The sequence below is a fragment of the Coregonus lavaretus genome, assembly GCF_964263955.1.
Source record: "Coregonus lavaretus genome assembly, chromosome: 6".
NCBI lineage: Eukaryota > Metazoa > Chordata > Actinopteri > Salmoniformes > Salmonidae > Coregonus > Coregonus lavaretus.
In genome coordinates, this window is record NC_139993.1 from 50,298,326 (window position 1) to 50,320,457 (window position 22,132).

Consider the following 22,132-nt stretch of genomic DNA (forward strand, 5'->3'; position numbering starts at 1 on the left):
CTCAACCCCATAGAAAATATTTGGAGGGAGTTGAAAGTCCGTGTTGCCCAGCGACAGCCCCAAAACATCACTGCTCTAGAGGAGATCTGCATGGAGGAATGGGCCAAAATACCAGCAACAGTGTGTGAAAACCTTGTGAAGACTTACAGAAAACGTTTGACCTGTGTCATTGCCAACAAAGGGTATATAACAAAGTATTGAGAAACTTTTGATATTGACCAAATACTTATTTTCCACCATAATTTGCAAATAAATTCATTAAAAATCCTACAATGTGATTTTCTGGAATATTTTTTCTCATTTTGTCTATCATAGTTGACGTGTACCTATGATGAAAATTACAGGCCTCCCTCATCTTTTTAAGTGGGAGAACTTGCACAATTGGTGGCTGACTAAATATTTTTTTTCCCCACTGTATGTATATGTGTATATATATATATATATATATATATATATATATATATATATATATATATACACAAATTATGTTCCTGTGTCTTGTTGTCACATGGGTGTGACCACTGAACTTGACAAGTTGCTATAGAAACTACTGTATTATCAGCTATCTTACCACAGTTACGCTGAGTGCACTGCAGAGAGCTATGGGAGCTGCCCGCAAAAGCAGCAGTCTGCAATGTATTACATGTGTATTAAGACATAAACATAATGTCTTCACTCTCTATTTTTGGTTTGTACCATACAGACATTGTTGTACCACAACCAGGTTCTGAATGAGGTTGTATCAGTTTGGGTGTTGCTTGGTACATTCTATGTACATTCCTCCCAAACTGCAGGGCAGCATCGCTGCTGCTTGGATAGTTCCAGTGTCTCGAACAGCCGCAGGGGTCATTTGTCTGGTTGTGTCCAAAATGGCACCCTATTCTCTATGTAGTGCACTATTTAGGGAATAGGGTGCCTTTTGGGATGCAGCCTCTCTGTTTTCCTGGTCTTCTCCCTCTGGTTAGTGTCAGCTGAGTGTTTCTGAAGCAGCGCTCACGTTCTAACTCTAAGCCCTATGGCAAAGATGTGATCAGAGTAAATTTAGCATTGTGTTTTTCTCCGACACAGACAGCAGCATCACATGCTAGAAGGCTATGGTTATCATCTGCTGTCCTTGATCAAAACACTAATCACTGATGTTATTGTACAGTTAGGGCTATCACAAAAGTTTCACTTCCGTGAAATGAGAAGACTACTCTTACACGAACCTAGTCCTTTTTAATTAAAAATAAATAAATTTATTGAATATTTAAAACATACAATATACTTGCAGTGAAGCCGCTCAACAACTACATCACATTAGTCATCCATCCAGAGCGACACACAGAAGCAACCAGGTCGACATATCTCCCACAAGGTCAAAACGGGGACCCGAACCAGCGATCCATCAGCCACCGGCCCAAGCTCCCAACCGCCAGGCCACCAGCCCCCCCCCACCGAGATTTTTTTTATAATTCCATACCTTTTCAAACATCTTTCCCATAAATACAGGTATTTTATCAACCAGCACATTTGACTTCAGCCATAATATTTGTTGTAATATTTGTTCTATCTTTTCAGGGGGATTAAATTGAAAGTGTAGCCAGCTCTGCAATGCTTGTATGAAAAAGAGAGATACTTTGAAAATAATATTTTCAATTAAATCAAAAATGAGACATGGCAATCTGCACAAAGGCAAAAAGGCCATTTTTAAACAATGGATGAGCTTTTCTTAGTAATCTACTTGAGAACCATTTAGGGTTCAAGTATAACTTTTGAAAAAGTGATGCTTTTAGAGCGAGGTTTAGGGCTTTTATATTTAATAATCTCAACCCACCCAATTCATATTCATTATATAGATAGGCACGCTTTATCTTGTCTGGTTTAGCATCCCAGTTAAAGCGAACAATGGAGCTTTGAGTATATCAAAAAAGGCTGGATATACCTCTACCAGTATGCCCCTAGTCCTTCTGGATTTAGATTTTCTGGATATTGGGGTTTTGAGCCCAGCTCTTCTTTGTTGATACACTTTTGGGCCCGTGTGTGTGTGTGTGCAGTGCTGTAAAAATACTAAAGTACTACATAAGTCGTTTTTTGGGGTATCTGTACTTTACTATTTATATTTTTGACAACTTTTAATTTTACTTCACTACATTCCTAAAGAAAAGAATGTACTTTTTACTCTATACATTTTCCCTGACACTCAAAAGTACTTGTTACATTTTTAATGCTTAGCAGGACTGGAAATGGTCCAATTCACACACTTATCAAGTGAACACCCATGGCCATCTCTACTGCCTCTGATCTGGTGGATTCACTAAACAACGAATGCTTCGTTTAAAACAAGAATTGTTTTATACTTTTACTTTTGATACTTAAGTATATGTAAAACCAAATACTTCTAGACTTTTACTCAAGTAGTATTTTACTGGGTGACTTTTACTTCAGTCATTTTCTATTAAGGTATCTTTACTTTTACTCAAGTATGACGTTTGCGTACTTTTTTCACCACTGTATGTGTGTGTTTGTTTCCCCAGGGAGATACAGAGTCAGTTGGAGGAGAAATGTAGGGAGTTGGAGCAGAAGAAACAGGAGATTATAGACAAAGACACAGAAATTAAGGAAAGGCAGGAGGAACTTCAACTAAAATCCCTCCAGGTTCACCAAAGCAACACACACACACACACACACACTATATGTACACAAGACTACATAACACAGACAACCATTTATTTTTAAATATGTGGTTTACTATTTATTCAAATATGATGGAAAATCACTCACAATGGTTTCTCACGTCAACGCCATGATTTTCCAAATTTCTTTAATCCATGTATGTGATTCTCTGTTTGTCAAGCTCAGTAAATTAGAGGCTGCTGTAGAGAGTCATACACAGAAGATGCAGCAGAAGCTCATCCTCCAACAGGGGGCGCTGGAGATCTCCCAGAGAGAGGCCAAGGAGAGAACCAACCAGGTTAACGTCACATCTCTCTTGAGTTAACACCACTCACTAATCCATCTGAGTAGACCAGGTTCTGTCAATCAGCAACATGGTTCTGATAGTTGAAATAGTTGTATGTTCTCCTATGCTAAACTATTATTGCAAATTTGTTGTAAACTATTATAACAGAGCCAAATGTGTTACACAAACTCATTTTTGATGACCTGATATACAGTGCCTTAAGAAAGTATTCACACCCCTTGAATTTTTCCAAATGTTGTTGTGTTACAAAGTGGGATTAAAATTGATTTAATTGTATTTTTTTGTCAATGACCGACACAATACTCTGTCAAAGTTGAAGAAAAGTTATAACATTTGTAAATAATTCATGAAAAATAAAACACGATTATGTCTTGAAGTATTCAATACATTTGGCAGCGATTACAGCTGTGAGTCTTTCTGGGTAAGTCTCTAAGAGCTTTCCACACCTGGATTCTGTAACATTTGCCCATTATTCTTTTCAAAATTCTTCAAGCTCTGTCAAATTGATTGCTAGACAACCATTTTCAGGTCTTGCCATAGATTTTCAAGCAGAAAAGTCAAAACTGTAACTTGGTCACTCAGGAACATTCACTGTCTTATTGATAAGCAACTCCAGTGCAGATTTGGCCTTGTGTTTTAGGTTATTGTCCTGCTGAAAGGTGAACTAATCTCCTAGTGTCTGGTGGAAAGCCTAGCACCTAAGTTTTTAAGGATGTGCGTATGACCACAAACATTTTTTGGGAAAGTAGACTGAACCAGGTTTTCCTCCTAGGATTCTTGCTGTGCTTAGCTCCATTCCGTTTCTTTTTTATCCAGAAAAACTCCCCAGTCCTTAACGATTACGAGCATAACCATATTTTTATTCTGTACAGGCTTCCTTCTTTTCACTCTGTCAATTAGGTTAGTATTGTGGAGTAACTACAATGTTGGTGATCCATTTTCAGTTTTCTCCTTTCAGTCACAGCCATTAAACTCGTGAAATCCCTGAGTGGTTTCCTTCCTCTCTGGCAACTGAGTTAGGAAGTACGCCTGTATCTTTGTAGTGATTGGGTGTATAGATACACCATCCAAAGTGTAATTAATAACTTCACTATGCTCAAAGGGATATTCAATGTCAGCTTTTTTCTTATTTTTTACCCATCTACGGATAGGTACCCTTCTTTGCGAGGCATTGGAAAACCTCCCTGGTCTTTGTGGTTGTATCTGTGTTTGAAATACACTGCTCGACTGAGGAACCTTACAGATAATTGTATGTGTGGGGTACAAAGATGAGGTAGTCATTTCAAAATATTGTTAAACACTATTATTGCACACAGAGTGAGTCCATGCAACTTAAGCACATTTTTACTCCTGAACTTATTTAGGTTTGCCATAACAAAGGGGTTGAATACAAATTGACTCAAGACATTTCAGCTTTTTATTTTTAATTAATTTGTAAACATTTTGAAAAACATAATTCCACTTTGACATTATGGGGTATTGTGTGTAGGCCAGTGACAAACAATCTCAATTTAATCAATTTTAAATTCTGGCTGTAACACAACAAAATGTGGGAAAAGTAAAAGGGTGTGAAGACTTTCTGAAGTGCAAATTGTGTGGTTAGTGGATCTAGTGTAGTCTAGTGGTTCACATGAGTTTGTGTGTGTCTGTCAGGTGGAGTTTCTGAGTGAGAGGCTGGAGTTGATACAGAAACAACTGCAGGGAAAGGAGAACCTGGAGAAGGTAGAGTCAGTGTGTCTCCATGCTGGAGGACAGTGGATGTATGGCTAATAATAATTTATTAGGGTTATGTATATCATGCGTTAGGGTTATGTATATCAGGGTTTCCCAAACTCGGTCCTGGGGCCCCCCCTGGGTGCACATTTTGTTTTTGCCCAAGCACTACACAGCTGATTCAAATAATCAAAGCTTGATGATGAGTTGGTTATTTAAATCAGCTGTGTAGTGTTTGGGAAACTCTGATTTATATTATGCTTTTCCAATTGCTTAAAGCGCTTTACATAGTAAGGGGATAATCGCATCATCCACCACCAATGACTGCATGGCTCTGTTGCAATGCGTGTTTGTCTCAGAAAGACCCAGTGCAAGTTCATTATAGTAGAACCTCAGAGAGAGACAAACAGTACAATCTCTGTAGCAGTGTTGTAGTACTCGAGTCAGGTCTCGAGACCACATATTGAGTGTTTCGGTTGTGTTTCGGTGTCGGATACATTTGTACTCAGTCTTGACTCAGACAGTGAGGACTTGTAATTTCTTCCCGAGACCAGTGGAGTAAAATAAAAACTCATAATTATCAGCTTCCATTCAGTCAGCGCATAAAACCGCTTCGCCGGGGCAAATATCTACACTCCTTTCTTGAAACATATCTTGGGCCACCAGAGTGGCGCAGCGGTCTAAGGCGCTACATCGCAGTGCTAGTGGCGTCACTGCAGACCCATGTTTGATCCAGGGCTGTATCACAACCGGCCGTGATCGGGAGTCCCTTAGGGCACCGCACAATTGGCCCAGCATCGTCCAGGTTAGGGGAGGGTTTGGCCGGGGGGGGGGGCTTTACTTGGCTCATCGTGCTCTAGCGACTCCTTGTGGCGGGCCGGGCACCTGCAGGCTGACCTAGGTCGTCAGTTGAACGGTGTTTCCTCCGACACATTGGTGTGACTGGCTTCCGGGTTAAGCGGGCGGGTGTTAAGAAGCGCGGTTTGGCGGGTCATGTTTCGGAGGACGCTTGACTTGACCTTCGCCTCCCGAGCCCATTGGGGAGTTGCAGCGATGAGACAAGATCGAAATTGGGGTAAAAAAAACATTCCTATCTAAACAGCCTTATCTATTATAGACATATTTGCGCAGTGGTGAACCTATAGGCCTTCAGTGCAGTGGCAATTTTAGCATGTAAATCTTGGTGGGGCAAACTAAAAAATTCCATAAAAGTGTAGATGCATGCCAGCAAAGCCACAACACAACACTAAACAATACATTAATTGCACTATAACAGTGACAAACGGTGCCCACAAACTTTTAGGGCCTACATAAAGCTGTCCCAATAGCAAAGCTTTCATGGAGTGAATCCTTACCACTGCTACACCTGGCTATCAGCAGAGCTTTGTCTGGCAGCGAAACAGTCCATTCAGCCTCGTTTACTGCCTTTAAATAAAACATAGCTGATATGGCTGACTTGCTTAAACAAATGTGGTTTCTACTGGCAATTGGGATGTACAAACTATGGCATAAGGGGTCGACGAGCAGATAAGAGGCAATCCGTAATTTCGATTAAGACATTAATGAGCGAGCTAGGACGGACCTAGTCAATATAACTATTTGTTCAGCACTTTTGAAATGTACAGCAACAGAATTCAGAACATGGGCCGCTCTTACCGTATTCTCCTTGTACACGAAGTCAGAACCGTAGGATAAATAAAGGGGTATATAAGCAGACAGTGAAAGCTCTTACAATATTCAATGATTACATTTCTCTAAAACAGGCTATAGACTACATGTGCACCACCAAGTCAGAACAGCAGGCTAAATTAATTACGGGTCGCCACTGCTTTAGTGTGTGACAGGTTCGTGATTCTGAAAGGACAGCAACCATAATAACAGTGCACTTTTTGTAAATCACAACGGGCCAGTGGTGTAGTGGAGGGTATATGCAGGTATAAACCGTATACCCACTTTTTATTTCAGTGGGTATTGCATATACTCACTTCTTAATCCCTACTGATATATACAGTGGGGAGAACAAGTATTTGATACACTGCCGATTTTGCAGGTTTTCCTACTTACAAAGCATGTAGAGGTCTGTAATTTTTATCATAGGTACACTTCAACTGTGAGAGACGGAATCTAAAACAAAAATCCAGAAAATCGCATTGTATGATTTTTAAGTAATTAATTTGCATTTTATTGCATGACATAAGTATTTGATCACCTACCAACCAGTAAGAATTCCGGCTCTCACAGACCTGTTAGTTTTTCTTTAAGAAGCCCTCCTCTCATTACCTGTATTAACTGCACCTGTTTGAACTCGATACCTGTATAAAATGCACCTGTCCACACACTCAAACAGACTCCAACCTCTCCACAATGGCCAAGACCAGAGAGCTGTGTAAGGACATCAGGGATACAATTGTAGACCTGCACAAGGCTGGGATGGGCTACAGGACAATAGGCAAGCAGCTTGGTGAGAAGGCAACAACTGTTGGCGCAATTATTAGAAAATGGAAGAAGTTCAAGATGACGGTCAATCACCCTCGGTCTGGGGCTCCATGCAAGATCTCACCTCGTGGGGCATCAATGATCATGAGGAAGGTGAGGGATCAGCCCAGAACTACACGGCAGGACCTGGTCAATGACCTGAAGAGAGCTGGGACCACAGTCTCAAAGAAAACCATTAGTAACACACTACGCCGTCATGGATTAAAATCCTGCAGCGCACGCAAGGTCCCCCTACTCAAGCCAGCGCATGTCCAGGCCCGTCTGAAGTTTGCCAATGACCATCTGGATGATCCAGAGGAGGAATGAGAGAAGGTCATGTGGTCTGATGAGACAAAAATAGAGCTTTTTGGTCTAAACTCCACTCGCCGTGTTTGGAGGAAGAAGAAGGATGAGTACAACCCCAAGAACACCATCCCAACCGTGAAGCATGGAGGTGGAAACATCATTCTTTGGGGATGCTTTTCTGCAAAGGGGACAGGACAACTGCACCGTATTGAGGGGAGGATGGATGGGGCCATGTATTGCGAGATCTTGGCCAACAACCTCCTTCCCTCAGTAAGAGCATTGAAGATGGGTCGTGGCTGGGTCTTCCAGCATGACATTGACCTGAAACACACAGCCAGGGCAACTAAGGAGTGGCTCCGTAAGAAGCATCTCAAGGTCCTGGAGTGGCCTAGCCAGTCTCCAGACCTGAACTCAATAGAAAATCTTTGGAGGGAGCTGAATGTCCGTACTTCCCAGCGACAGCACCGAAACCTGAAGGATCTGGAGAAGGTCTGTATGGAGGAGTGGGCCAAAATCCCTGCTGCAGTGTGTGCAAACCTGGTCAAGACCTACAGGAAACGTATGATCACTGTTATTGCAAACAAAGGTTTCTGTACCAAATATTAAGTTCTGCTTTTCTGATGTATCAAATACTTATGTCATGCAATAAAATGCAAATTAATTACTTAAAAATCATACAATGCAATTTTCTGGATTTTTGTTTTAGATTCCGTCTCTCACAGTTGAAGTGTACCTATGATAAAAATTACAGACCTCTACATGCTTTGTAAGTAGGAAAACCTGCAAAATCGGCAGTGTATCAAATACTTGTTCTCCCCACTGTATATGTAGTGTAGTATGTAGCATATCAAAGTAGTGTAGAGGAGGTATACAACTTATCAATTATGTAGTACAATAGAGAAATCATGCACAAAGTAGCCTACACATTCGCAAAGCACGTGAAATATATTTACATGTGCGCCGCACACATAGCCTAGTTTCAGCGGAATATCAACTGCAGGCAGCAAGAGTGTGCAGCTCTCAACTGATTTTGGCATGGAGCAGCTCACAGAAGAATGACATCGGTAGCTGGTAGTGTAGGAAAGACGTTTCAACTTATGGTATCTACCAGTAAATGCTAACTAAGACAACAATGGGTATGCAAACCAGGTATTGAAAAAGTTCAGTCCGAAGTGTTTTTTTTTTTTTTATATTTATTTTTAATAGTCTTTTATCTTACGTTTTTTTAATTTTTTTATTCCCCTTTATTACTTTCCAACCCCACCACCCTTTCCCTACTTGGAGTAAACTAGTGAACAACAATGCTTAGGCCTCTACTTCCAGCTTATACCTACTATCTAAATTTTATGGACACAGTCAATTTTACAATAATTATATATTTTTTGTTTTTTCTCCTGAACTTCCTCTACTCTCATCCTCTCCGATCATTTTCATGATGTCCATCCGGTTTGCTTCTATATGCCATATCTTTCTAACTGTGCTCTTTCACAAAAGCTCTCAACCTACAACCTATATACTTATTATGGACACAGTATGCTTACATTATTAGTTATCTTGTTATTATTTGTTATCATTTATTTCCTTTGGGATATGTATTCCGAGTATATCCACATCACCATCAGACCATTTTATTGGTAAACTACATGGTCATGTACAAATTGTATTTTTTAGTGATCCAATACGTAATATAGTACATTTGTCATAATTTGGTTGTAATCCAGAGAGGTTAGAAAATGTATCTAGATCCTCTATGAGGCTGTGGAGGGATTCTAGTTGTGGATTTAAAAGAAAACATGAATCATCAGCGTACAATGACACCTTTGTTTTTAAGCCCTGGATTTCTAATCCCCTGATATTATTGTTGGATCTGATTTTAATAGCTAACATATTGATGGCCACAATAAATAGATATGCCGATAGTGGACAACTTTGTTTCACTCCTCTTGACAGTTTAAAACTTTCTGAGAAATAGCCATTATTTACTATTTTACACCTAGGGTTACTATACATGATTTTGACCCATTTTATAATAGATTCTCCAAAATTGAAATGGTCCAGGCATTTATATATAAACCCCAGTCGTACTTTATCAAATGCCTTTTCGAAGTCTGCTATGAATAGCAGGCCTGGGTTCCCAGATTTTCCATAGTGTTCTATTGTTTCCAATACTTGCCTTATATTTTCTCCAATGTATCTTCCATGTAAAAAACCTGTCTGATTAGAATGAATAATATCCGACAATACCTTTTTAATTCTATGCGCTATACATTTTCCTAGAATTTTTGCATCACAATTTTTTTAATGGACTGGATCTTTATATTTTCCACTTGTATCCTGTTTCAGTAATAATGAGATCAGACCTTCTTCTTGAGTGTCAGATAATCTACCATTTACATCGGAGTGGTTAAAACATGCTAATAACGGTCCTCTTAGTATATCAAAAAAGGTTTGGTATACCTCGACTGGTATGCCATCCAACCCTGGAGTTTTCCCGGACTTAAAGTCTTTAATTGCATCCAGAAGTTCCTCCTCTGTAATTTCACCTTCACTCCGAAGTGTTGGTTAGTAGGCTATTTGTGATGCGCAATTGTCATCATGCACTGTTTGCATCAGGGGCATAGACATGGATGGGGTGGACACAGGCCCACCCACTGGGGAGCCAGGTCCCGACAGGCCCATCCTATCAGATTGATGTGGTTTAAGCGTTGTTGTGGACATTTTTGTATTTTTACTATAAAAAGAGTGTAAATTTGAAAATGAAAATCAGAAAACTCTATAGGAAAACATATAAAAAAACATAGGAAAACATAGGAGTTTTCACAAGGGTGCCATTCCTTCGCTGGGCAGGCTGTTTGGGAACTTTTTGGCAAGATTAGAGTATACCCACTTCTCCAGGCACCACTACACCACTGCATAGGGCCGATGGAAAGACAGCAGTCACACACAGCATGATATTAAAGGATAAGCAGTCCATAAACTCTGACATAATAAGCCAGTAGGTCCCAATCATAAGAATACAAAAACACAACCATTAAGCAAGACATTTACAACTATTACTTCCCATTGCAAAAAACATTTCATGTTTAGCACACAAAGTAACAGGTGACCTAAAGTTTAAAGTGGAACTGACAGTGTTTTAACTACTTTGCAGATATGAAACAAACAGACAATCATAATATTAGTAAAAAATATAAAATTCCCAGTTTGTGCTACAAAACCAACTTCATAAGAGGTTTTAAAAATAGTTTTGATTTGACTCAACGTTCCATGACGTACACTAAGGCATTGTTGGCAGAATAAATGGATGCAGTTCAATGCATGGTTAATATAATTCACCAACACATTTCTTGGTAGTCCAAAAAATATTGAAATCAGGTTGTAAATCACAGCTGGCCTGGTACATTGTTTGCTGCCTCCATTCAAGATGCACCGTTTCAGTTTCAATGACTCAATATTCTGGACAAAAATGAACGAATGTAACTAATGCTGGGAATGTCAATACAATCAAACTAGCAAGGGCAATGATCACAAGTTAGTCATAACGTGGCTAATAGGCTAGCGTATCTATTTATGTAGCAAGCTAAAAACACGGAGCCTAACATTAGCTAGATAGCTTGCTAGCTGCTAGGAGGATGTCATGCCATCTCCTCATATCGGTTTTCGGTGGCTATACACAGCTAGATGCAGGTGTCATTAGGTTAGCTAGCAAGAACTTGAACGACTGTTATCCAGTTAGCATATCTCTTACATTCGCAAATTCACTCTGGCTATCTACTCTCGTCTGAGTGTGCCAGAGGGCAGAACAACTGATTAAGTTACGAACGTGCAACACCCGCTGAATATGACCGGTGTCAGTAAACGTAGGCAAAAAAAGTAATATTTAGTCAAGAACGCTCTAGATATCATGTAAACAGCCTAACCAGCTCTGCTACGGCGAGTAAAATAGTCAGAGTGAGGTGTTCTCTCATTTGTGTCTGGAAGTAGCTAGCTATCAAGCTAGCCAACTTTAGCCAGTTAGCTTGGGTGCTTGATTGGGACAAGCATGCATTGGCAGGCAAGTTGCAGAAGGACGAGGAGGCTACAATTCCCCATTGTTTTTCAGTGCAATTCTGATGGCCAACTAGCTGAAAAAGTTTGAGAGGGTTTATCTAATGTTCCTTTGTTAGATTTTAGCTCATCTTGTTCTGGCTAGCATTAGTTGTTGATCTTGTTGATGTGGATAATTGCGGGAGAGAGCCTAGCTTTTCATGGTTGTTTGATCAATAGGACTGTAAAGATCCCAAATGCAAGAGGACTCCCGTGGTGTTTACATATTTGCAGAAATCCATTCAGGTGTATTTTGTGACTTTTGGCGAATGCGTTCTAATGATCTAAAGTCACGCTGTTGCAACTGCCTGTAAACACACAGTCCAGTTCAAAGTGAATGATGGCAGGCCCGTGTGGTAAATGGCTTGTTTATATTAAGGCCTACTGTAGCTCTGATTGGCTATAGCGCACCGGTCTGCGTAGACTCCGGTCCTGGACAAGACAGATGCTTTTATTCGGTTTTATTTACTGCAGTGTCCATTAATTGTGCAAACGCACAGCCCCTTTCCCACTCTATATTGCTATAGAATTTTCACAAATGCCTTAGTATACTTAATTCCCAAACATTCTAAGAATTTGTGAAAATGACCATATCTAAGTGGTCGCTTGTCAGATTTTTTGTCATATTCTTCCTGGGGGTGTATATGAACAGATTTTAATAAGATTTCATGTTGCTAAAATGCTGTCAGTTTCACTTTAAATGCAACAATATTTCATACATAATTTATTCCACTCACCAGATGATGATCATTTGAAACTTCACTTCTTGTTGAAAGTTATTATTGAAAAGGGAGAAGCTAACAAATTAGCAACAACAAAAACTAGCTAGCTAGACCGGGGGAAAACTACTGCTCCCTATAGGCCCTTTTCACGTGACGTCAGACAACTTCCGTTCTGCCGCGATGCAGGTTATGTTTACATCCGGTGTCGCTTAGGAACGCTTAGCTAGTAGCACATCATTATGGAGTTCACCCAGTCCCTTTCACATCTGCCACCAATACGACTTAACGACGTAGAACGACTTGCTGACAAGTGGTCCCTTACTTCAAGATCGAAGCTTGATAAAGGCTACAAGTTCTTCGTTGAAGGTTACCTGTTTGATTATGAAGGTACGTGTTTATCTTTATTTAGCTTAAATTAGCCCTATGCTAGCGAAGGTTATGAGCTGACGAGTTTCTGTTTTGCAGCCTCTTTTTAATATTACTGCTGTTTGTATCGACCGTAAGATAAGAGTCAGTAATGTATTAATGGCTAATGCTGCGCCCTTTCTCCCAATCACTGTATTGAAACAGTCTCAAGTGTAGTTAACGGTGAGGTGACAGTGAGAGGGCGATGTTACAGGTCCATGAAGAAAAATGAGGAGGCTCATCGGCTTCAGGTTTCTCAGATAAACAGTTCTCTAACATTATGATAAGATAGGTTAAGATAGATAAGTTTTCTTTTTGTTGTGTTTTGCTGCGGTTGCAGATTTAATAAGAATGATTCCACAAAGTTCCACTGTGGATCAGTTTGTTTCTCAGTCTGAGCTCTGATTTTGTATCATTAAACTTAATACACAACGAAATTCTTACAAACCGATGTGGGTTGTTGACGGCAATAAAGACTGGGAAAGATTCTGTGATAACTCAAAATGTTCAAATTTTCGATAAGTGTTGGCACTACTTGTCAAAGGTTTCAGAACAGCCAATTTTTCTTAATTAAAAAAAGAAATTGGGTTTTGAAAATTGTGTACAGTAGTTTATAATGAAACGCAGAAAAAATGTTTTGTAAGTACAGCACTAATTGTTATGTCTCTATGAACAGGTTACACTAGACTCTGCAGAGGTTCCTGTGGTACTCAATCACATGTCATGTTCCTGCTCTGCTGGGAAAGCACTATGTAATCACATAGTAGCACTTCTTTTTCAAAGTGCTCACTATGTTACCATGGGCTTTAAGACAGTGCCATTGCCTCTGTCATGCACCAGCGCACTGCAGACCTGGCACCGGCCTAGGACACAGGTCAGACATTATTTGTTACACTGATGCAGAACTTTGCAGTTTGTATTGACTTTTGACAATGTATTGTTCATCATTATTATATCACAGGGAATTGTACCAGAGGCCACCAATGATATGGCGGTGTGTAAACCAGCGGCTAAGAAAAAAACAAGTGTCAGAGCTGGTGTGAAGTGCACACTGTACCGAGCCTATGATGGTGAGTCTGAATGAGCCCCCGCCTGTACTAGAGCACAAAGACTTTAGTGCATTTCTAAAATAATACAAACATAAAAGTGATTATTATTTGTTACTTTTTATATAGACTTTCAGTGGATATTTTTTTATTTGTATTAGAAGCATGTACGAGACTGGATGAGTGTGGGTGTCTTTTTTAGTGAAAAAGATAAGGTGGCATTTAATGAAATCTAAACTTGACATATCTCACTTTCATGCCAGGGCCTATTCCGGATCCTCACGTCATGGCCAGTGCTGAGAAACTGAAAGACATCCGTCCACAACCAGGGATTTGCAAATTGCTGCACGGGCTTGAGGGCCTTAATTTGGTGGACTCTAAATTTGGCCCTGTGCCATTTGGGTCTGTGCTTTCTTACCAGTGCACCCTATAAAATAGGGTGTATCTATCCTCAGGGGGAAAGTGCTGACTGCAAACAAAGGTGCTCCCACGAAGAATCTTAAAACTTGGTCCCTCATCTCTCCTGATCGCCCTCACCCAACGGGCACGTATTTCTCCATCAACAGGGAAATCGTGAAAACTCAGATACGGGAATTTCTGTTTGTTGTTTGAACAAAATGGTACACTGCAATAGCATCTTCTCGAAGATTGTGCCATGCTTCGGTGTTGGATGGGATACTGTTGCGATACAGACACCGGGAGAAAAGAAACAGCTAAATTAACATTCAGCTTTGACCAGGAATCAATATTTATCTAGCTATCATGCACAACAGTATTTGAATAGGTGAGTTACTATACATTCATGAATAAACTAACTGCCTAACAAAGGGTTAGATAGCTAGCTAAGTAAACTTGTTACATTACAGCCAGGCAGCAATGTAACGCTACCTTTTAACGTTATCGGTATCTGGTACTAAGTTGTTGTTAGCTAACGTTAGCCCACTTTTAAGTAACTAAGGCAGTGAACAATTATGAATTAACAATAACGTTAGCAAGTTACAAACCATTGCATATACGTAAACATTATTACTCTTAACTTTACTAATTTAACTTAAACGTACCTTTTGGAATTTCTTCAAGTAGCTAGCTTGCTAGTTAGTGGTCAACAGTTGTATTTTCGTTGAGAAGTCTCAGGTTACGGGCGAACGGAAGTGAAGTTAACCTGCTACGCGGAAAGGCGGAAGTTAGATGACGTCATCGTGAAAAGGGCCTATTGCGCAGTGACCTGTTGGGTTTTTGTCAAAACGGTCCCACCCATTAAGTCAATGTGATTGGTTGATTCCACTGTCACTCCAAAATTATGCCCTAATAAAGGTGAATGGCAGATGCCTTTATTTAGCTTCTGATGGCCTAGCCAATGGCTGACTTAGCTAGCTAGATTTATCTCCCCAGAGACCAGCAAAGACAAATCCTGATTGGATCTTTTTTTCGCTTCAGAGTTAACCCTTTCCTTTCCAGCAAAAACTGAAGAGATTAAATCAGAACAACATTGAAAATAATAATATAATTATTATTATATTATCATTATAATCATTATTTTATAAATCCTAAGCCCTTCTTTGAAGGCATAGAAGGCCCATTGTTCCCCACTGTGTTTGGGTTAGTAATAATTTGTAGAGTGGCTCTATTTACCCTCAGCATGTATTTTTTTCACTATTCTGAATGTCTAAAGAATCCACATGTTGTTCTGAAATATGAACACAGAAATACTGGACATTTTGAACTCTTATTACGGGGGTGATTTGATTTGACAAAATAACAATCATGGTCTTGAACTGGTCTCGGTCTTGACTCGGTCTCGGACGCCTTGTCCCCCTCCCGGTCTCGGTCTTGACTCGGTCTCGTCCCCCCTCCGGTCTTGGTCTTGACTCGGACTCAATTTGCTCCGGTCTTGGTATTGAATCAGTCTCGCTTTAGGTGGTCTCGAACACAACACTGCTCTGTAGTCTCATGGGTGTTCTAACCAGATTCCCTGGGGGGAGTAATTTGTTTCAACACTTGGACACTGCCATTTATCCCACCATCCAAACCCATCTTTCCCATGTAGCATCTTTGTCAACACATCCACAGTGGGACAGGAGGAGGCTGTTGTCCTTGTGTTGTCCTTGTGGTTCTCAGAGAGAGGGCAGCGTGAGAATGAGTTACTCAGTTTAACGGAATGTTAGGCTTATTATCTAACACTGTAAATTACAGCACCATCACACACACAACCTGACCACAATAACACACACACACACACACACTCACTCTAATGTCTACTTCCACACACCACACACTATGATAGTTTCACCACTAATTCACTGGGCTGCTACATTGGGCCCAGTTATCATCTCCTACAGATTCCTTGTATTTTACATAATGAAGTCCCTTCAGCTGACCTTTATCTCTTTTATATCAACTGTGGCATGGAATGTTCCTTTGTTAGAGGCATAAGAAGTACTCATGCTGATATGTGGTATGTGTGGGGAAAGGAACACTTTTCAGAAGTATGATAAATGGCAATGCTATGACAGTTATGCAATTATGATAATTGAGTAGCCCCAAAAAGTTTCAACAAAACAATGGAATACGGTATCTGCAGTATAAACCATGTGTATATCTTGTTGTTACACTACTGTTATCACTCAACAAAAACAAGTTTACCAAGGGCTTCAGTTTTGACAGCTTTGTCTCAAAATGTTGCCTCAGCAGTCGACATCAGTGTCTATTTCTGAGTGCTTACCCAACATCTACTCTTCTTTTGTCAATATGGGCCTCTCATTTGACTATCTTTCTGTAAGTCATCTGTGTACTGTAGCTACAGTATTTGTCCAACTGTTTGTGTTTGTGTTTGTGTGTGTGTGTGTGTGTGTGTGTGTTTGGCCATCAGGAAGCCTTAGTCCAGGGTCAGCAGCTGTTTCTTTGCAGGGAGAAGCTCCAGAGGACATCTCACAACCAGGAGATGCGTAGTCGCTGTGAGAGCCTGGCAATACAGCTAGAAGAACGTGTTCAGTTATGCCGTGAAAAGGTTTAACCCAATTCGAATTCAATGACCCACTCACAACACCCTCTTATTGTCTCCCACATAAGAGCACATGTCCGTGGCGTGATATAATTCAGCTGTGGTACTTACAGTAAATAATTCCACCTTTGAGCAGGCAAGAGTATCATTGTTTGTACTAGGTGCTGTAAAACATCTACTAGATGCTACAGATACTGGAGTGCGGCACATAACGGTACTAATGCCTGTTCCTCTGGGTGATATTGGTGACAGGAGAACCATGCCAGGCATATGGAGGAGGAGCAGGGGAGGATGGAGGAGCAGACTGCCCAGACTGAGGCCAGACTCCAGGCCACAGTGGCCTCCCTCAGACTGGAGCTAGACACACTGAGATGGATGCAACAGAATGAGGTAGCTAGAGCCTCCTACATTAGGTCATAATAACTGTCTGTTTAGTTACATTCACATCAAACTTCCTAGAAATTACCAAATTTCAGTAGAGGGGTTCAAACTTTAACCCTTTTATACTGAGTTTCTCCTAGGAATTATCTGCTAAATTCCCAGGTCTATCCTCCCGTTTGAATTGAGTATTTTGGGGTTATTATACATCTCAGTTGACTAAATAGATCCTCTGTTTTTGTTGGATCCTCGGATTCAGAAAAGCATTAGATAAGAGGGACAGTCTTCTAAGTCTCTTGAGTACTGACAATGAGCATGAGTCCCTTGTGTTAAACCAATGGGGGTCTCTTCTCCTCCTCCAGCTGTCAGCTCTACAGGAGAGCCAGGCGGAGGTGCTGAAGGCGTCAGAGTGTGTCTCCTCCACCCTGCGCTGCTCCCAGGATCAGCTGACCTCTGAACTACAGCATAGCAGACTGGAGCTTGAGGAGGCCCAGCGCAACACCGCCGCCCTGCTTGCAGAACTCAACACCAGAGAACAGCTGCTGCAGAGCACCAGCGAGGCCCTGCTCATCAAGGTAGAGCTGTAAAGGAATATCCCCTTGTATGACTCCAACTAACATCAGCTAATGTTTATTTGATAGTTAATTATCTTGGAGTTGCCATACCTATTGATTGTGGTGAAGTCAGAAAAATGAAACAGTAGGTCTTATTATAATTATCTTTATTTTGGGTGGGGGGGATCAGGAATCCGAAATGACACGTCTAAGGACCAAGATCTCCAGCTTTGAGAGAAGCACGGAGCTCCATAAAATAGCTGTTCGCTCTGGTCTGACCTCTTTATCAGGTCACAACCCTACAGCCCCCTCCCTACTCCTACCACCACCCCAAAGTAAGAGAGAAGACAGATAAAGAATACCTTTGTCGACAAATATAATTATATTTTGAATATGAGATAAAATACTTTCGGACAAGTTAATTGCTTTTGTTTTTATTGTATTGTAGATGAGGTCTAAAGACCAATGATAATTATTGACAACATATGCTAAACCACTGTTAAACGTGGCAGTGTTACAGCAGTGTTACGCCCTTATTTCTCTGTTCCAAGTGATCTGTGCCGTTATTATTGCTGCAGGGAGAAGAGCTGCTCTTTGCAGGAAATTAAACAGAGCAGCATCTGCAGGCGATTTGATCCTAATGCTACCTCCAAATCTCTTCCCTTACTCATCCTAGGAGTGGCTATGTAAGGTTCCTTATGATCCTAGGCAGTATGGAGCAAAGCAATCTGTCTGTATCACAAATGGCACCCTATCCCCTATAGTGTGCACTACTTTTATATAAGTGTTTGTGTGTGTGTGTGTACACGTGTGTCTGTCTGTGTGTGTGTGTGTGTGTGTGTTTGTGACAGCATGTGTGTGCTCCCACACGTGCCTGCGAGTGTGTGCACTCGTCTCTGAAAAGTGTATACAACAGACAATAGCAGCAGAATGTGCTGAGGCAGCAGTCTGTGGTAGGAGGAGTGATGGTGATGGACCCAGCCCTAACCTGAGGCGACTGCTAGCCCTCAGTCATCCCAGGGCAGAGGTGCATGACTTCCCCCTCTGTCACACTGCCACGTGGGGAACAAAGTGGCCAAATACCCCAGCTGCTGACAGCTCAGCAGCACACAATAGCAGCCAGAGACACAGGCTGCAGTCAAGTGGCAACATATTCCCTATACAGTGCACTACTTTTGACCAGAGCCATATAGGTAAAAAGTAGTGCACTATATAGGGAATAGGGTGCCAGTTGGGATGCTACAGCCAAGCTGCTGAACTTAAACTGCCAATGTTCAGCCACATTCTTTAGGCATCACACTTGATTTAATCTCTTGTTGTTTGAACCAAAATGCATAAATTTGGTTCCTGAGCTGGACACTTTGTCTTTTTATCTCTCTCTGTTCAAGACAGTATTCTTCCTCTTCCTTCTAAGGGTCCCTGACAAAAACTTTTATTTTCACACACTGTAATGGAAAACTGTAATGCATACAGTAATTTTGGGTATTATCAACAGTAAAATACTGTGAAACATTTTACTGTAGCATACTTTAAATTATGGTACATTATGGGAAAATGTGGGTGGGAAAATAATTGCTGTATTTCTAATGATACTGTAATTCCACCCCACAAAATTCAGTACCATACCGTATTTTTGTAGTGCCAAAAACCTTTTGACCACTTGTGGGTGCAAAGATGGTACAAATATGGTATTGTTGTTTCTGACTCATTAACATATTTTGAGGCGTGCCTTGTAAGAGCCTATATTTGCTGCAATATGAAATACAGTAACTTACTTGCCAATGAGCTGGCTGTAAGTTACTGTCAAATTCACTGCAATTCATAGTGCAAAGACGAAGAAGAAGACGAAGAAGAAACCAACAGGCTTATTCTTAATGCACTGGTTAGGGTTTTCATTCTCCAAAATTGTTCTATAATCTTTTTACCCTCAGATTTGATCCTTTTTCATAAGAATATCTTGCATATTCAATGGTAAGCTGCATGCAGAGGGCATTTAGAGGGATCTGTGTGGATTTCAGGGGGAATATTAAATGAAAAGCTTGTTGGGTTTCAGTTCTGGTGTCCTGCCACCTCTCTCTGCCAGCTGCCAGGTTATTTCTGCAGGTGGAACTGCACTCCTGTAACCTGGTTGATTGTTTTCACATAAATGTTGTACACACTGAGTATACAAAACATTAAGAACACCTTCTCTTTCCATGACATAGACTGACCAGGTGAAAGCTATTATCCCTTATTGATGTTACCTGTTAAATCCACTTCAATCAGTGTAGATGAAGGGGAGGTGTGATGGGTGATTTGAAGGAGTCAGGCACAGGAGGGTAAATCACAGAATACAGAAGTTATTCTGGAATACAGAGTTACGCAGAAATGTGTCAAACAGTCCAGTGCGCAAAACAGGCTCACTGGAACCAAACTGGCACACAGGGAAAAATACCCCGGCAATACAAAATACACGGAGCTCAACCGAGCTACACTCTCCTCACAATAAACAATCACACACAAGGACAAGGGGGCAGAGGGAACACTTATACAAGTACTGATGAGGGGATATGAACCAGACAAAACAAATGGAATGATGAGATGAGGAGCAGCAGTGGCTAGAAAGCCGGTGACGACGAACGCCGAAGCCTGCCCGAACCAGGAGAGGAGGCAGCTTCGGAGGAAGTCGTGACAGTAACCCCCCTTGACGCGCAGCTCCAGCAGCGCGCCGACACCGGCCTCGGGGATGTCCAGGACGACACGGAGCAGGGCGAGCCGGATGGCGACGGTGGAAATCCCGCAACAGGGAGGGATCGAGGATATCCCTCACCGGGTCCCAGCACCGCTCTTCCGGACCGTACCCCTCCCACTCCACGAGGTACTGAAGGCCCCCCACCCGACGCCTCGATTCCGAGATGGAACGGACGGAGTACGCCGGGGCCCCCTCGATGTCCAGAGGAGGCGGAGGGACCTCCCGCACCTCAGACTCCTGGAGCGGACCAGCCACCACTGGCCTGAGGAGAGACACATGGAATGAGGGGTTAATACGATAATCTGGTGGGAGTAATAACCTATAGGGAACCTCGTTTATCCTCCTCAGGACTTTGAACGGCCCCACAAACCATGGGCTCAGCTTCCGGCAGAGCAGTCGGAGGGGCAGATTCCGGGTCGAGAGCCAGACCCGATCACCCGTTACAAAGACCGGGGCCTCACTGCGGTGGCCTTCTGATGGCGCGTTGGAGGTGGACGTGAGCAGCGTTCCACGTCTCCTCCGCGCGCAGAAACTAGTCATCCACCGCAGGAGCCTCGGTCTGGCTCTGATGCCACGGTGCCAGAACCGGTTGATAACCTAAAACACATTGGAATGGCGTTAGGTTAGTGGAGGAGTGATGGAGAGAGTTCTGGGCTATATTCGGCCCATGGCAAGAACACCGACCACTCCCCCGGCCGGTCGTGGCAGTAGGACCGCAGGAACCTACCCACATCCTGATTAATCCGTTCCACCTGCCCATTAGACTCGGGGTGAAAACCAGAGGTCAGGCTGACCGAGACCCCCAGACGTTCCATGAACACCTTCCAGACCTTGGATGTGAACTGGGGACCCCGGTCAGACACTATGTCCTCTGGTACCCCGTAGTGCCGGAAGACGTGTGTAAACAGGGCCTCCGCAGTCTGCAGGGCCGTGGGGAGACCAGGCAGAGGAAGGAGGCGGCAGGCTTTGGAAAAGCGGTCCACAACGACCAGGATGGTGGTGTTACCTAGAGAGAGGGGCAGATCAGTAAGGAAATCAATACTCCGGTGGGACCATGGCCGTTGTGGAACTGGTAAAGGCTGTAACTTACCCACTGGGAGGTGCCTAGGTGCCTTACTCTGGGCGCACACCAAGCAGGAGGAGACATACACCCTCACGTCCTTAGCCAAGGTAGGCCACCAGTACTTTCCGGTCAGGCAGCGCACTATACAAACGATAACTGGGTGACCAGAGGAGGGGGACGTGTGTGCCCAGTAGATCAGACGGTCACGGACAAGAGCAGGCACGTACTGCAGCCCAGCTGGACACTGAGGTGGAGATGGCTCTGTGCGTAACGCCTGCTCTATATCCGCGTCCATCGCCCATACTACCGGCGCCACAATGCAGGAGGCCGGGAGTATAGGGGTGTTGCCTCTCCTCTGTGTCGTACAGCCGTGACAGTGCGTCTGCCTTCACGTTCTTCGTACCCGGGATGTATGATAGTGTAAAATCAAACCGGGTGAAGAATAGGGCCCACCTGGCCTGGCGAGGTTTCAGCCTCCTCGCTGCCCGGATGTACTCCAGGTTACGGTGGTCCATCCAGACGAGGAAAGGGTGTTTCGCCCCTTCAAGCCAGTGCCACACGGTCAGGGCTCGGACAACAGCCAACAGCTCCCGATCACCAACGTCGTAGTTCTGCTCCACTGGGCTGAGCTTCTTGGAGAAGAAGGCGTGCCCGAGCGTTGAGATAGGACTGCGCCTATCCCTACCTTGG

At 42.4% G+C, this 22,132-nt stretch overlaps 1 protein-coding gene across 1 annotated transcript in view; it reads left to right on the forward strand.

Moving 5' to 3' along the window:
• Window positions 1–17,987, forward strand: part of LOC311131065 (coiled-coil domain-containing protein 18-like) — a gene marked incomplete at both ends in the record, with an annotated part of 40,770 nt that extends 22,783 nt beyond the window's left edge. Inside the window, 7 exon segments of the mRNA XM_084163882.1 lie at window positions 2,517–2,637; window positions 2,837–2,953; window positions 16,585–16,722; window positions 16,969–17,106; window positions 17,457–17,669; window positions 17,839–17,929; window positions 17,932–17,987. Coding sequence (XP_084020008.1) covers window positions 2,517–2,637; window positions 2,837–2,953; window positions 16,585–16,722; window positions 16,969–17,106; window positions 17,457–17,669; window positions 17,839–17,929; window positions 17,932–17,987 — 874 coding nt within the window.
• Window positions 17,988–22,132: the final 4,145 nt, after the last annotated feature.